Here is a 16,388-nt window from a genome sequence, read left to right on the forward strand (position 1 = left end):
CAAGATATGTCCATGGAGTACAGTGAGCATTTCATCTCATGTATATTCATGAATGCTATCAATACAGTAATAAGTATTTCACCTCATACATATTTATTAACTTTATCAGTGCAGTACCATAAATATGCCCATACATAGGCTCATACATTTGTAAACTATCAATTAGAAGTATCAAGTATCAATTAGAAATTGTTTCTATTAGAGCATAATGATAATAGGAAGGATACCTAGGAGGAATACTTACAACAGGATTTGCATTGTCCACCATGACAGCAAAGTTGGTGAGATGGTTGCAGGAACAGTTGACGTGGGTGTCATTGAAGGAACTGACTGAGCAACCTTTAGTGGACCAGCCACCTACACCGTCAAACCTGAGAGGGGCATAACAGACATACATGTAACTGCTTTGAATTCAAACTTTCATCAAGAGAAACGAAGCGATTCACACTACAATTCAACACCAAAAGGTTATCACCGAGAGGCTATTTTCGCAGCATATCAGTTGCAAGTTGAAACCCACAAGCAACGTAGGTTTGATTTTGACTGCAATGGAAATGACTATAATATATTATGAGGCTTCCAAATGCATTTGTGTCAGTGTTGTAGTACTCGTACTCGGTACTCGTACTCGAGTACTTTTTTGGAGTACTCGTACTCGTACTCCTACTCGAATGTCAAAGTACTCGTACTCGAAAAGAGGGTACTTGTACTCGAGCAGCAAATTTCGATTTTCTTAACTTGTACTTGGAAACACAAGGACTGGTACTCGTACTCAGTAACCTAAGTACTCGGCAGTACTCGGTACTCGGAAAAAAGTACTCCACTACAACACTGGTTTATGTGGTGCAGCATGTCAACAATTGAGGACATGTGGATAACTGAAAAACATATGAAAACCACGCAATATGAATACCCTCTGCCAACATCTACGGATGTAGATTTTCTTTAGATGCACAACATTTACAGCAGAATATGGGCTCCATGCGCAACCAAGAGAGGCCGCTTTTTAACTACTTTCACGCACCCAGTGGACGGGACAAACCACTTGCGCATACTGGTTCACGCACGTATAGTATGCACAACTGATTTTATTCTGAAAGTACACAAAGCCATAGCAGCTTCGCGCGACCGCAGACGTCGACTGCAATGCGTTTTAATGCCCCAGTGGTCTCCCCCAATTGCCCTTTCATAATGTTGAGGGGGTACTCTTGCATGGAGCCCGTACCACGAACAGCAGCTTTTCTGTAACCGTGAATTTGTTCGTATTGCGTTATGCGTTAAACTCAGACTCTCTTACTATCTACATGTAAATGAGCCATTACGTCTACTGAATCGCAAACTTACAAGGAGAAGTTCCAGAAGATACATTGTGGGTCGAGTACGCTGGCACCCAGCGTGGTTATCTCCAGGAGGATGGGGGTTGGTAGGTTGTTGGTGCTACCCTCGCTGGCTAGGTGATCGTAGAGTGTCAGTGAGATGACAGGTGAGTTGATGACTTGACCAACGGCACCCTCAGATGGCCTAAACAGTAACAAAGAAAAAATCATAATAGTAAATAATTCACCATTGATAATTATTTTGGCAGTGCTTTCAAGCTAATTCTGAGCACACCTCACGCGCCTGTATTAGCTTGACAAGAGGTATGCTCAGAAGTTTCTGGGAAGTGCTGTTGAACTTCCCAAGTCTGGATTTGATTCATCCTGAAGCACTTTGCGCCGGGATTATGTTTGCCGAAAATTTCAATTTTCGCAAAAATTTTCGGCCAAAATTTTCCAGCCAACTTCTGATATACAGCCAAACGCCACAAATACTGATTCATAGGAGTCATTTCAACAGTATTTGTGTGATATTTCTTGTCGAAACCTCATATGTTTCAATACTCCTGGGTGTGCACTGGAGCGTAAATTCTAGAACAATAGGCCGTGCACAACGGCCAATTCAAGATCAACGCATGGTCCGCCTCCGCAGACTTCACAGACTTTGTGTGTGTGTACAAAAGGCATGAGGGATTTGCATGTTTAGACGTCACCCGGAGGCGAGTCCATGCAATCTTGACGTTTTAACCCGTCAGCCGTGCCTGTGTATAAACAAAGCCAGTGCGTGTTATCACGTCCTCAGATGCGAACTGGTTAATAACAACCAGTGGCTTGATCGCGCTTGCCAGAGACCAGCTGTGCTTTTAGGGGAATAAAATCCAAATCTAGTTCAGACCAAGACTAGACCTTAGACCAAGACATTTCCATATTTCTCCACAAGTGACTTACTTAATGGTGATATCCGATTGGTTGGGCAGGAGCTGTCCCACTGTGTTGTACTTGATATAGGAGGTGACGGCTACGTTTCCCTCGATGGAGATCATGGAGGGATCCTCCAGTTCAGGTTTGGGTTGGATGGCATCGTCTGGGATGTGGATGCGGGTAGTGTCTCGTTCGATTCCTTCCTCCCATTGCTCCACCTCGTACTTGGGGATGACTGTCGAGTTGAAGTCCTCTCGAACGATAATATCGTGGTGCATCACTAACGAGACCAGATGTTACAAACAACGGTCAGCTTTTTCAAAACATTAACTTTTGAAGCTCAACAATGTCTGTAATCTTACCCCTTGGGACAAAATGTCTGTAACTCTCACATAAATTCAATACACTGTGCAGGTATGAAGCTCTAGATGTATATACCCGTTGCGGAAATTTCAGCCATTTCATCTCAAAGTGATTTCAGACATCTTGGGTTCACAGTGTAAATTGCATGCTGACAATATGCATTAACGTTGCTTCAATGCGAGGTTGCTTTTGTCAAGTTATACATCAGGTATTTTGGCAAAATGTGGCTGTGTGTGTGCCACCATCTTTACATAGGACGATGTTCGTGAAAGCACACTACCCTCATGAGATAGTTCCAAAATGGCTTAATAAACTGCATGCGTAGTAGACTATGGCACAGATAACCCCTGCGATAGTCCACTGCACAGGCATATTTAACGTATGCCGCATGTGAACTGCCATCTTTACATGTAATTAGGGCGATGTTTGTGAAAGCCACTTCCCCAATGAGATAGTTCCACAATAGCTAAATAAACTGCATTCAAAGTAGACTATGGCACGGATAACCCATGCGATAGTCCACTGCACAGGCATATTTACTGTTTGCGTGAATCCTCACGTGTGCATTTGGTAAATAGCAAAACTAGCGGTTGCCACGAAATGGTGAATAGACCAGTAGGAATTCGGCTCTCGCTTATGAATATGTATGAGGTATAGTAGTACTGCTTACTTTTTTGTAAATCTTAAAATCTTATCTGATATGTTTTCAGAACTACTCTGTCCCTACTCCAATTCCACACATATGAATTGACCTAGCGCCGTTTGCGAGCACCGTTTGCGAGCGCCGTTTGCGAGTTAGCCACACCCCTTAGATGGAGTTTTTGTACACTAAGTTTTGTTGCCTCACATTTTGCACGTTCTGCGTCCATTTGTATATCATGTAATTGGACATTATTTCAGAAGGTGTGTTGATGCGATTTTACCCCGACAGGTCGATTGAAAGGTTTATTAAATTGTGCAATGTTCAAGGGAGTTGTCTCTTACCAATATTAGGCGTAACGATGGAGAACTCTGGGGTGTAGGTGTAGTCCGACGTTCTGGCTATGTTAGCACCAAAGGCCTCTAGCGACGATATGACCTCTGACACGCCCTTTGAACTCTTCTGGATCACGGCCCAGTGAGCCTTGTTGTCAGGGTCCAGCAGACGACTAGCAATCTCAACAATTTTCTACAGGAGAAAAGAAAGTGGATTAAAGGAAGTCAACGATGCTCATGAAACTTTTTGCCAACAAATGCGAAAAGCTCACATGAAATTTCTATGCATTCATATATACTGTATCAATACCGTCATTCACTTACAACATTGTGAATGGGAATTGCTGACTGAAATCTTAGAAAGTTGGGCCAATAGGGACAGTTATCATTGCATTTTTATCCTGGAATGAATACAAAAGATCTAAATCCAATCACACTTAAATCCGCATTTAATTTAGAATCAATTCTGCTCTTAATCCATCTTAAATTCACCACTTCTATTAATCCCATTTAGTTCTAAATTACGATCAATCTAATTTTTCTAAATCCCAAGTCACTCTTTTTTTTCTATTTATTCAGTAAGTTTATTTTAAATCCCATTATATCTTTAGGTCAATGTTAATCCAATTTGTGACAAAACCCAACAAAATGAGTCACATGTGACTGGAGAGCTACTTTTGAGTAACTGAACTGGAAAAGAATACAGGGATACCCCTGGGTTTTTGCTTGAGGGCTGGAGAAATCTGACACGATCGCAATACACCATGCTACTCACGTCACAATACCACATGTGCTAGCGTTACGTTACGTACATGTACCCAGTACATTGCCACTGAAAGTACAATACATACATTGGTGTACTGCGTTAGCATGACGATCACCATGCAGCAGCATATGCACAATGATCTGTGACTTGCATACCAGTACAATTAGCTTTTAAACATCATTTTGAATCCCGTCAGTGTATGTAGAAAACTTAAAGGGAATATACATCATTTGCTTTTGCTGTAATTTTCAGAAATGGATGGAATTGGGCGGTTGGAAATATATAGCAAGAAATAGTTACACTGACTTTTTTTGAGGTTTTGGGTTCGAAAATGCTATAAAAACAAAGAAAAACAATCATTTTCCTGTAGTCTGGTTCCCTGACTCCATATAAGAAGAAACAGAGCAGTTTACATACATTGGGGAATTGTAAGGTCAGGGAACCAGTCTAGCTGGCTTGTACCCATTCATAGGTGTGTAATCGATTGCAAACAAGTTCGATGGTCAATTGGGGTCAGTATTTGAAAAAAGCCAGTTTTTTTTCCAACACTGGTTGGCCGACCAGCGTTGGAAATTGATACAAATATACCACTTTTCTTGAAAATGACAGTATACCAGGTGCCATGATTTTACAGGATGCTTTACACTGTCATTCACTAACAGTCCAGCAAGGGATTTCAAAATGATTTGGTAGTTTTATTTTTTGATGTTTGCAAATGTTGTATTTTCCCTTTAAGTTTGATCGAGCGTATATTGTATAAATCTTATCCATATAGTGCAAAACTAAAGGGCTTTTGCACACAAATGGCCACATGTTAGAGAGAATATTGTGGTATTGGAATTCCATACCAAGCTTTTCGGTATTTTGGAATTTAAAACAACATTATTGTTCGGTATCCAAAAATATCGTCACTATTGGAATATCGTCCAAGCCTAATTCTAATCTAGATCATCTCACCCTAGTGAATGAGCTCCTGATGGCAGCGGTCACATTCAGACCCTCCTGCTTGCTCTCATGGTTCAGTACCAGCACCAAGATGTCGTATGTGATGTTGACGTCGGCTCCGTACATCTTGTCTGTGTCTTCAGTCGCCTGGTGAACCTTCTCCACTGCCGAGAAGGACAGGTCTGGGTTCAGCCGCTTGACGTGCCGAAGCTCAGCAAGCTAGTGGGTGGGGAAAAAAAAAAAATTAAAATTAATAATAACATCAACACAATAACGTGGTTTATAATGGACTGCATCTATTAACCCTAACTCCCTAGGCATTTTTTCTAGGATGCAACTGCCTCCATGTAGAAAATGCATATAGCCTCAGTCTTCCAAAATCATCCATAATTTCTTGAATGTGGTCCTTGGAGGGTTGACCAATGCCTGAATCCTGCAAAAACCTCCGGCTATCACTGTCAATATGTTGAGGCAGAGCCAGCGACACCCTGGCGCAGTGCGGAGGATTTCAAGTATAAAGTAGGCCTAAATGTATGCACGGTTGAGCATAAACAACACAAGGTCCGGCCTAAGACTTTGACACAGTGCATCCTACAAAACCAGTCACACATTTTAGCCATATAGCCTGAATCCTTTGAAATCCTCCATTCTGCAAAGTGGATTTTGGATGATTTGGGAAGGTAAGGGTTAAAGCACCACCCATTATATTTTGACCAATACTGATTTATGGCCGACAAAATTCAACATGTGTGCACTTGTGTATGATGTGCAAGGCCTGGAAAATGCTGTGTGACATTGGAGATGTTCTTCACACGTGTATGGGTTGGGGCTGAATGATCGTTCTATCCTGCATATGAATGGAAGGTATCCTCTTTGTGCCCGGCCTACTGAGGGCGCCCTTCAAATTTAGTGATGCATATTTATGTGAACATAGAGATGCCAGTGTTGTTACATTTCAGCTATACAAATATTTTTATTTTCCACTGAATAAAGTATAACCTAAGTTGGCAAATTTTCAGAAACTTTCATGCTCAGGCCGTTTCATACTCAGAGAAATGGTGAACATGAACGTGAATACATTACATCACAGCGAGTGGTAGCTCTGCGAATTCACAAAAGCCACACATATCTTATTTCCAAGAAGTTGAATTTCCTTGCATGTTTTAACGTTGGATTTGTGCAAAGTATGAAACGGCTTTAAGAATCTGAAAGATTCAGTCAAACTTCTTTGACGTCACAAAAACACTGAACGTCATTCTGTTGCTCAGTTACAAAACAACCGTAGGATACTTATGTTATGCTCAACTCTAGATTCAGTTATTAACCCTTTAATAGGTCACCAATTGTCAAAATTTTCTTCCTCACCTCTGGCACACTGTGTACAAACCAATGGGGGTCTTGACCAATATTGACCCAAGTAATAACAAGGCTGACAATGCATGTTACCATAGGAGGGTTAATGAGAAATACTTGCCATTTCCTTGAGAGCGTGGAATGCCTCGGACATACACTGGAAGAGATTGGGCTGCAGCCAGTTGTCATCTAAGGAGCATTTCCTTGTGGCTTTACCAAAGGAGCCTTGAGGACAGTCTACTACCGCCTCCTGGTTGAACTTGGTGTTGGGCCACCAGATCCCCTGGGCGTACCGCTTGGGACAGGAGTCGTACACCACTGGAAAAATAGAATGATTCATATCATTAAGGAATAGAATGATTCATAGTGTTCAGGAATAGAATGAATCATATTGTTAAGGAATAGAATGATTCATATTGTTAAGGATTTGATTAAAACTTGGAAGCGGTAATGAAAGTGGCGTACCGCGTGGTAGTAAATATTTAAACATGGGTGGACGACAGTGCGGAATTATGTTAAAGGGAATATACAACATTTCCAAACATCTAAAATAAAACTACCAAGTTTTTACGAAATAGCTCACTAGGATGTTGGTAAATGCCAGCCTAAAGCATCCTTTAAAATTATGGCACCTGGTGTCAAGTAATTTTCAAGAAAATTGTATTTTTGTATACATTTCCAACAGTGGTCGGCCGACCACCGTTAAAAAAACCTAACTATTTTTCAACTACTGCTCCAAATTTACAATTTTTTCAGTTCAAATTTTGTTTGCTATTGGTTACATGTTCATGAACGGGTGCAGGCCAGCTAGACTGGTTCCCTTACCTTACAATTTTCTGACATCTATAAATTGATCCATTTTATCTTTAGTGGAGTCAGGGAACCAGACTACTTAAACATTTTTGTTTTTCTTGGTTTTTCAAGCATTTTCGAACACAAAACTTCAAACATGTCAGTTAAACAATATTTGATCTATTATACTAACCCCTCAAATAATTCATTTCTGAAAATTGCAGCAAAAGCCAATGATGTATATTCCCTTTAACTTATGCAAATTAACTTATGCAAATTAATTAAGGTGGCATCACGTCCTAGCTCCATAATGTCATAACCACCAATGCTATCATTGGTCAGCATGCAAGTTCACCACGTGGCATTTGGGGGGGGGGGGGCAATTTGCTCAGTTTTCTAACCTCAGCGATTTATCGCTCTACTGTGCGGAATGTTCACAGCGTAATCCAGCCCTTTAACTGAGAACACTGCCGGTGTCATATGAAAATCCAACTCCTATGAAAATCAGATGCCTTTTCCCTATTATTGGTTAATCCCTCACACGTGACAGGTCACTCTCCTATATATCCGCTTCGTTCACAGGTACCCCCTCACCGGCAAAGGAAGTACAGTTGGGGGTGACCGACCGACGCCATCTTGCCTGACTGCAATTCATTCGCCGCGAAGCGCGGCCACTGCGTGTAAATAGAACAAATCCCCTGATGTACGTGCGTCACACACAAGGAACGGTGCGCGTCAACCAGCGAAATGTCCCGCCCATGGGACGTCGTTGTAAGGTAAAAGGCGCCCTCTTTTGGTGGCGCACGGAGCTCATAGGCCTTTAAATAGGCTATTATCATACTTTGGCATGCGCAATGCCACCAATGAGTCCATATTTTATGGAGTCAGATATTCACGCTACACTGGTCACTCAGTTCCTAATTGGGAACAGCCTGGCCATCCCAGGTGTTCCCAAATAGGAATGTATGAACTACCCGCAATTGCTGCTGAATGGTCTGTTCTTATTTGGGCCAACATAGGAACATGGTGCATTGCATCAGGATGCCTTACAGTCAGGCACAGCTACTCGCTCCATCTATGAAAAGGCCAGTTCCTACTACAAAGATGAATTTCATTGCGACGCAAATTTGTAGGAACTGACTATACCATGTTAACCCTTTCATTACCACATTGTTTATTGACTTGGCTCTCCCCAGAACCAAATTGTTTGCTCAGTCATGCGGAAATCACTAGAGCGTCAACAAAATGACCACAAGTCCAAAACTCACTTTTTTCAACCCAGATTTTCACTGCCAAGGAGTGATTAAACTCATAGGTGTTGTGTGTAAAGTTTGTTCCTTGAACCTTACTCTTTTATGTGATGTAAAAATGAAGTCCATCCATGCAAATATAAGAATATTATGCCTTTTTGTCCATCTGGTCCCAATTATCAAACTGCAAGCCATTTCACCACATGACCAAATGGCACTCCATACCTCAAATTGTGCGTGGATACTTCTGAAGCACTTTTCTCATTTTTTTTTAATGGTAACACTATGAATAAACCACACCAATAGAAAGATCCGAAAATACTCTTTCAGCTGGTGTATAGTTGATGTATGGGGGGGGGCAAACATATCAACATTGCCGCCTTTCTGAAAAGTAGTGAATATATCTGTGTTGAGGGTGTTCTGTGTGTGGTTTCCTGGTCGACTTAAGTCGCCCATGGGAACCAGCAGGGGGGGGTACTTCTTGTCGACAAAAGTCGCCCCATGGTAAGGATCACCAGTGCAGTTGCTTTGGTGCTGTCGTATTTTCCATGTCACATTTTTCGATTCGCGCTGAAAAAAACAGGGCAGAGTTTTCAATCGTATCGCAGTGTGGTGCGGCGATGTATTGCTATGTTGTGAGCAGCAGAATTTGTATGAATGCACATTGGATATGCATTAATAATAAGTACCGGAGATGACACGTTTTCTGTAACAGAAATGTGAATATTTTTTTATGAAAATAAAAATTCCACCAACCTTCGCAACCTCTGAGCGAGACCTCAGCGTAAGGGTCAACACAGGCATCACAGGCCCTGCCTATGACACCCCTCTTGCAGCGACACTGCCCGGTTTGTTGGTCACATTCCGGTCCGTAGGACCCCTCCACGAAACAGTTGCAGGGGTAACAGGTGTCGCTATTCTCCGGTTGGTAAGAATATTCCTAGATGGACCAAAGAAAACAGATGTCAGATGTCAGCTGGCTTCTTGGTCATAATTTGAAATGTCTAATGTCTCAGGTATTATGATACTGATGAACTGCTGATGTTAGGCTAACCATTTGTTAACTTTTGAAAATAAGATTTTATTAATAATGGCCTCCTTCTCCCCTACAGCCATCCGTAAAGTGGCCCATCAAAAATGACCCTTACATGATCTTGATTCAAATGACTTTCCGGGACAACTTTTATTCCAGGACTTTCCGTGATATTTCCACGACCGAGGAAACCATGCAGTTTTTACTTCATGTTTAGTTCAGCTTTTACATAAAATATTATGGAAAATCAACATTAAAATGTAAAAAAGGTACTAAACAATTTCAATATTAAATTGATAGACTTTCTTTGGATTAATTACAATCAGAACCATTTGTCTGAAAAACTTGAACTGTAGAGAATTTTTTTTTTTGCCTACCCACATTAGCCAAATGAGCACATCCGACAGTATGTGCCTACAGTTATAATCTATCCTTACCAGATGTATTACACCTACATTTAACCAAAAAGAAAGTCCCTAATACTTTTTTGCTTAACTCAACAAACACTGAGCATCTTTTGCTCAAATAACGACTAATCCATCAAAAAATTCCTAAGCTATACAGTCACACTCTTTATTTGTCACAAAATAGCGATAATGTGTACAAAATATGCAATTTATGACAAATGACTTTTGTATATGTGCAAGTAGAGTGTGAACATTTTGTCTCTAACGCAATCTTCCAACAAAAAATTCTTTAAAAACAATTTCAAATTTTGTTGGTTATCTTGTTACTCTTTCCTTTACTGCATACTTTTCATGTTCTTCTAGGTTCAGTAAAGGAAGGGATAAAAAGATAACCAACAAAATTCCCGTATATGTATGCCATGTAGCCAGGCATCTTGCCCTATTTTACGATGCCAGCAACATTAGCAATCCTGCAAACCAGGGAAACAGCATCTAAGTTGAGGCATCTGTGAGTTGAGTATAAACCCACGTCACACACTCACCTCACAGTAGCACTGGCCAGTGGTTTTGTTGCAGTCCGAGTTGAAACCTCTCTCCTCATCACACTCACAGGGCCCACAGATCTTGTAACCCCACCAATTCTCATCGCATTCCTCCACCCTATACTGGCAGTGATCCCCGTAATACTGGTCCGAGCACTCACAGTAGTAGCCATAGGGGGCGTTGTTGGAGGGGATACAGGACGAGCCATGCTGACAGATGTTCAGATCACAGGCACTGACGCAGTCTGGCCCGTAATGCCCTGCAAGGAAAGATTCAAGATGTGTGTTCTTTAGTGTTGTAGTCGAGACCAGATAGTCCGAGACCGAGACCAAGACCGAGACCTGACGTTTCGAGACCGAGACTGAGACTGTGACCAGCCCCTTCAAGGCGGACCGAGACCGACCGGCAAAAAGTGGTCTCGAGACCGAGACCTAGACCGGTCTCGAGACCTACAACACTGGTGTTCTTTACTTGCATGGACATTTAACCCTCCTAGTGGGAGGTTCCAAATTTGAACAGAAAATGTTTAGGTTCAACATTTGAACAGAAAATCCCTTGTCAGAAAATTGTCTGTCAGCAACATTGTCAGCAACTTAAGTGATATGACAGCAACATTGGAGATTATAAAATGACGAAAAAGTGCCTTAGGGACCATTCAGAATAGTCAATATTAAAAATTTGCAATCTTTTTTCGAAATTGTGTGGGTGGGTGGGTCAAAGGAAATACCTGAAAATCGAAATTCAGTTTTCAATTAAAGTAATAGAAAGAATTAATGCAAAAAGAAGGGGAAAAAATTCCCAGCGGCCTCTTTGAGATTGTCTGTCATTTCTGTCATTGGACACAGCAAGGGCTTATCACAACGAAGCCGAAATAACCCTTTATATTTTTTAAATATAGTGTCTTAGATAACTGAAAACATTGTACAAAGTTCTGTGTGCTTTGCAATTTCCGTCTGTTTTAACTACAAAGTTGCATGCTGGAAGCCTGGAAAAGCCAATGAAAACTCGTGAGTTGGGACAGCATTGACCTTAAATATCTGCTTCATTTGAAGCATTACTTTGTTCTTCAGTGCATCTGGTATTAAATTGTCAATCAGCATTTAAAAAAAATTGAAATTTGGGTATTAAAGTGGGTTATAACAATTTCACAAAAAGATAAAACAAATTTTAACATATGACTATACTAACTTGCCCCTTAAACTACTTTTACAATAATTTCTTAATCTTATTCACACAGTTTGGAGATACCCCAAAACGGTGAAGTGTGAAATTCATCTTGAAGTCTCTCCGTCTTCAATTTGGAAGTAACGATTATAAGGGTGTTACAAAATGGAGAAACTGCAATGGAATTCTGTGGCTCACTAACCTTGATCACAGACGCACTCGTACTTCCCCCACAGATCCCTGCATTTGCTGGCAGAAGGACAGGTGATTGACTGGAAGGAACATGAGTCCAGCTGATCACACCCTGTCTGAATATTCCTCTGCTCGGCCGCAGCGATAGCCAGGACGTTATCCCCTACCTTCAGGCCCTGCACGCAGCCAGTGAAACCGCGTCGCAGGGTACCTTCCGAGTTGACCAGGCCACCGACATGAACGGCGCTGACCGTCTGGCCATCGATGGTGTCACGGGCAGTCACAGATTTCTGACAGGTGCAAATCAAACATGTGTCCAAGGTAAGGAGATTTGTCAATTGAAAACTCCATCAAGGCTAAGATCAGCACAGCCAGTTCGAAAGCACAGCCAGTTCAAACGTGTCATTTTTTTTGCGGAGGGGGAAAACTGGAGAGCCCTGAGAAAAATCCTTGTGCCACAGGAGAGAATCAAGAACAACTCTACTCACATATGGTCCGAGCCGGGAATCGAACCCGGGCCACAGCGGTGCGAAGCGAGCACTTTACACACTAGCCATCCATGCCACCCAACTAACTTTATTTTAATTTTATTTGCGTCATCTTTAGTGAGGGTAGCTCCGATCAGTGCAGGGCACTGCTTTCCATGGAGGCCCTCAATATGAGAAATATGAGACCCATTATGTAGCACCTTTAAGGGTTACAAGAAACTGCCAGAAACACCGGGGCAAACCCCTTCTCTCAGCGATAAGTGTTACTGGGTTCTTTAACGTGCATTACACAACACACGGGACCTACGGCTTGACGTCCCATCCGAAGGACGAAGCAATAATGGTTAAGTGCCTTGCTCAAGGGCACAAGTGTCCAGGCCCGGGCTCGAACCCACGCCACTGTTGCCTCTGAAACACCTGAGCATGAGTCCGGTGTTCTTAACCGCTAGGCCATGACACTCCACATAACAATAGTTGTCACTTACATGTACTTTCAGATTGAATGACTTGTGAAAACTTGACAGACTTGACTACGATATGGGATGTTATATAAGAACTTGTTCAAGTGGTTGCAGCATGCCAGTGTCCTACTGTTACAAACCAACTATGTAAAAAGTTCTGCGGTGTCCCTTGCATGAATTGTTTCTGTACATGAAATGTGCCACGGAATGGACCCTGTGGTCAACAAAACGTTGCCCTCTATCGTTCCCAATCTGACCCACTGAAATGACTGAGGAAGCCAGCACGATGGCAACTTGCAACAGAAGCCATGAGAGTAAACTGGGGAGGTGTGAAGGATAACGTACCGTGTGTTGGTTGAAGTCTAGCGTCAGGACAATTTGGTTGTTCTTCCATTCCGCAGTGAAGTCATGCCACTGTCCGTCATTCACCTCCACATTGTCCAGCTTGGCAGTCACCGTGGGTGTGCGGTACTTAATCTGACCAGAGTCAAGCTACAAAACAAAACAACGCATCCAGGTTGTTTGTCACCCATATGCAATGACACAAAGGCCTGTCTCAATTCATATCTGGGACGAGTTCTGGGCAAGTTGCGAATAGAATCATTCACTTTCTTAGGAAGAAGCTCTGCATTTGTCCCAGGGAAAGTTCTGGGGAAAGTTTTCATTAGCAACTGGTTTACTTACCAATACTGATAACTCCATTCCAGGAAGATTGTGGGAGGAGTTGTTCAGAATCCTGCAACTTATACCCAATACAATATCCTCAACTTGTTGGGAACTCTTCCCGGATATGAATTGAGATGGGCCCTAATGTTTTACTAAGTGCCAATTCAAAACGTCTCAAATATATAGTTTGATACTTGCCTGATGGAAAATGTAATGAATTTACACCCCCAAAAATTGTTTAAATTACTGTCGGATATAAACGAAAGTCTGTCCTGTACAGGATAATAATCTTGTGTATAGATAAATATTGTTAATGATTTTCTAGATTAAATTCCCTGTATCCATTTTATGATGTCACTTGTCCTATTGTTTATGAACAGTGTAGTACTGCAAAGTATTATGGAAGTGCAGTGAGACCAAGTCTTGATTATTACTAATACAAAATGTAAAGCTTTTTAACAGAGCTTGCAAGTCTTTATGTGAATGTCTTCATACCAGGGATGTGATTGGTCTGTGACAAAAAAACCTGAAAATTGTATGCATGAAGTGCAAACTCCGGCGAGCGTGAAGCCATTACGGCGTGGTTTCCGGGGCCCGTAAACGGGCCCCGAAAATTTTTTGATTTTAGATGCTCTGTGGTGCAATCTGAGGCAATTACTGGGCACTTTCCTCTGAAATTCTGAAGCAGAATTTGTTTTAATTTTATGAAGAATTTTCCTTTATTGTTAAAATGTACTCTTGTTCTAATAAAGTTTTTTCTGTACTCAAAGTTGAGAACCAAGCTGTTCTCCCCAGGATTGTTTCAAACCTGTGGGGGAATTTTTGTTGTGATACAACAACCTGCGAAGCCACGGTGTGGGTTCGGGGCCCGCTTAAGGGCCCCGAAAAATTTTGAACTTTAGAAGATTTCTGGTGCATTTTAGAGCATTTCACAGGAGATCTTGTAATTTTTTTGTAAAAAAAAAAATCAAAATTGTAAACTTAAATCACTTCTGCTTCCGATAACATGCCTTTCAAAATAGCGTCGGTAGTATTGTTGGAAAAAAATTATTTCACCATTTGTATATTTGTAGTAAAGCAAGGAATCGTTTATATTTCATGTATTTTGTGCCTGGATTATTCTCATTTGCGCCACAAAAATTATCAAGACTAGCCATCAAAAGTAATTAAAACTTGCCTCACCTAATTAAAAATATATTTGAGGTGGGTCATTCCACAATTATGCTTAACGTACATCACGGCCGCTAGCACCGCAAACATTCAGTCTGGCCGGCCGTACATCGCGCCGTACACACGGCCGGCCCGGCGCAGTATCAGTGTGCATTGCTGCACTGTGTACGGCCCATCCCACGTGGCCGAACATTCTGCAGGACTGCAGAAACACGCTACGATGTTTCGAGATCCTCTTTTTCCATCGATGGTTGTTTGGTATTTTTACTATTTTTACGATCCAACTTCGGCCGCTTACGCACGGAAAACCTGTGAGTACTTGCAGTAGTCACTGGTTTCGATCCTGCATCATAGCATCGATTCTGTTAGCACGCGAAGGGTACCAGTGTACCATGCTGCACTCGTCTGCACACCTGACCAGCGCAACACGTGCATCTCGAGTACCGAAACACAAACTAGACCTACATAACCACAACCTCGGCCCCGAGCGAAAAATCACATAATTGCACTAATGGCAATGCATGGTCTTCAACTTCGTTCTCACATTGGGTGTTCAATATGTGCGTGCGGCATACATATCGATCAACGAAGTTTATGTCCGTAAGTAAATTGGATATTTCGGAAAGCAAAACTCATTAGGAATAATTAATTAGCACATTCTACCCCCCTATTTTATCAACGGATTCACACGATTCACGTTGGTGGACTTTTGAGGCTCCAAAAACCGGATTTCCGGAAAAAAACGGAGAAATCACATCCCTGTCATACCAAACACTGACTTGTCTAGACACAGACTCCCGTGTTGGCATTAATTTATCAGCATGATTGATTTGATGCAAGTTGAATTAAAATTTTAATTACAATCATCAATCTGCATCATTTTCACTATCTTGCAACCTCAAGGCTTTCCTATCTTTCAGCTCAGTGGAGAAACAAAATGAATGTTCATTTTTGTTATTTTTTTGTTTTGAAATGTTGGTGTCTTTCCCCGCACCTCGATTTGTATGGTGAGCGAGGAGGCCAGCTCAATGTTCATCAGCACCCCGTTGAAGTCCCTGGTGCGGAACACCACACGGTTCAGCCACGGGATGGTGACCACTGAGGTCAAAGGTGGAAAGGTCAGGAGGCCGTTGCCTTGGAAGGTCATCACGTCCGAAAGATCTACAGTGAAAATGAAAAAAAAAGAAACGTCACTTTGAAAAACAACGGGAGAGCTTCTCAACAAGTATATTTTTGGCAGAGTTCTCAGAAAAATAATAAAGATCTAGGAATGGTGGATATCAGTAATATTAAGACAAGCATAAAGTTCAGAGTTTAATTAATTGAAAAACATTAATAAAAGCATAGCACAGAATATGTTTATCATAAATAAATGAATAAATGTTGCCCCTTTCCATTGAAATTACAGGAATTATAAAATGTCACAGATTTCTGGCTGATAAGCATTCCGGGGAGCATCCAACAAGACAAGAGCTGTGCACAATGTAATCTGCCCACATCAGGTCACCATTCATGCTCAGACAAAGGAAGCCGCTTACTGTCAAGTATCTTGCCAAAGAACACAAGCACCAAGAACAAAATGG

At 41.7% G+C, this 16,388-nt stretch overlaps 1 protein-coding gene across 3 annotated transcripts in view; it reads right to left on the reverse strand.

Moving 5' to 3' along the window:
• Positions 1-16,388, reverse strand: part of LOC119721892 (cadherin EGF LAG seven-pass G-type receptor 1-like) — an 85,635-nt gene that overhangs the window by 20,644 nt on the left and 48,603 nt on the right. For all 3 annotated transcript variants that reach the window (XM_038191836.1, XM_038191833.1, XM_038191834.1), the window contains exons 6-16: positions 15,800-15,966; positions 13,315-13,461; positions 12,031-12,310; positions 10,664-10,923; positions 9,438-9,621; positions 6,761-6,957; positions 5,299-5,505; positions 3,585-3,768; positions 2,265-2,517; positions 1,345-1,521; positions 245-371 (exon numbers count right to left, since the gene is read on the reverse strand). In XM_038191836.1, the coding sequence (XP_038047764.1) occupies positions 245-371; positions 1,345-1,521; positions 2,265-2,517; positions 3,585-3,768; positions 5,299-5,505; positions 6,761-6,957; positions 9,438-9,621; positions 10,664-10,923; positions 12,031-12,310; positions 13,315-13,461; positions 15,800-15,966 (2,183 nt within the window). The remainder of the gene's footprint in view (positions 1-244; positions 372-1,344; positions 1,522-2,264; positions 2,518-3,584; positions 3,769-5,298; positions 5,506-6,760; positions 6,958-9,437; positions 9,622-10,663; positions 10,924-12,030; positions 12,311-13,314; positions 13,462-15,799; positions 15,967-16,388) is intronic.

The sequence above is a fragment of the Patiria miniata genome, unplaced genomic scaffold, assembly GCF_015706575.1.
Source record: "Patiria miniata isolate m_02_andy unplaced genomic scaffold, ASM1570657v1 HiC_scaffold_14, whole genome shotgun sequence".
Taxonomy (NCBI): Eukaryota; Metazoa; Echinodermata; class Asteroidea; order Valvatida; family Asterinidae; genus Patiria; species Patiria miniata.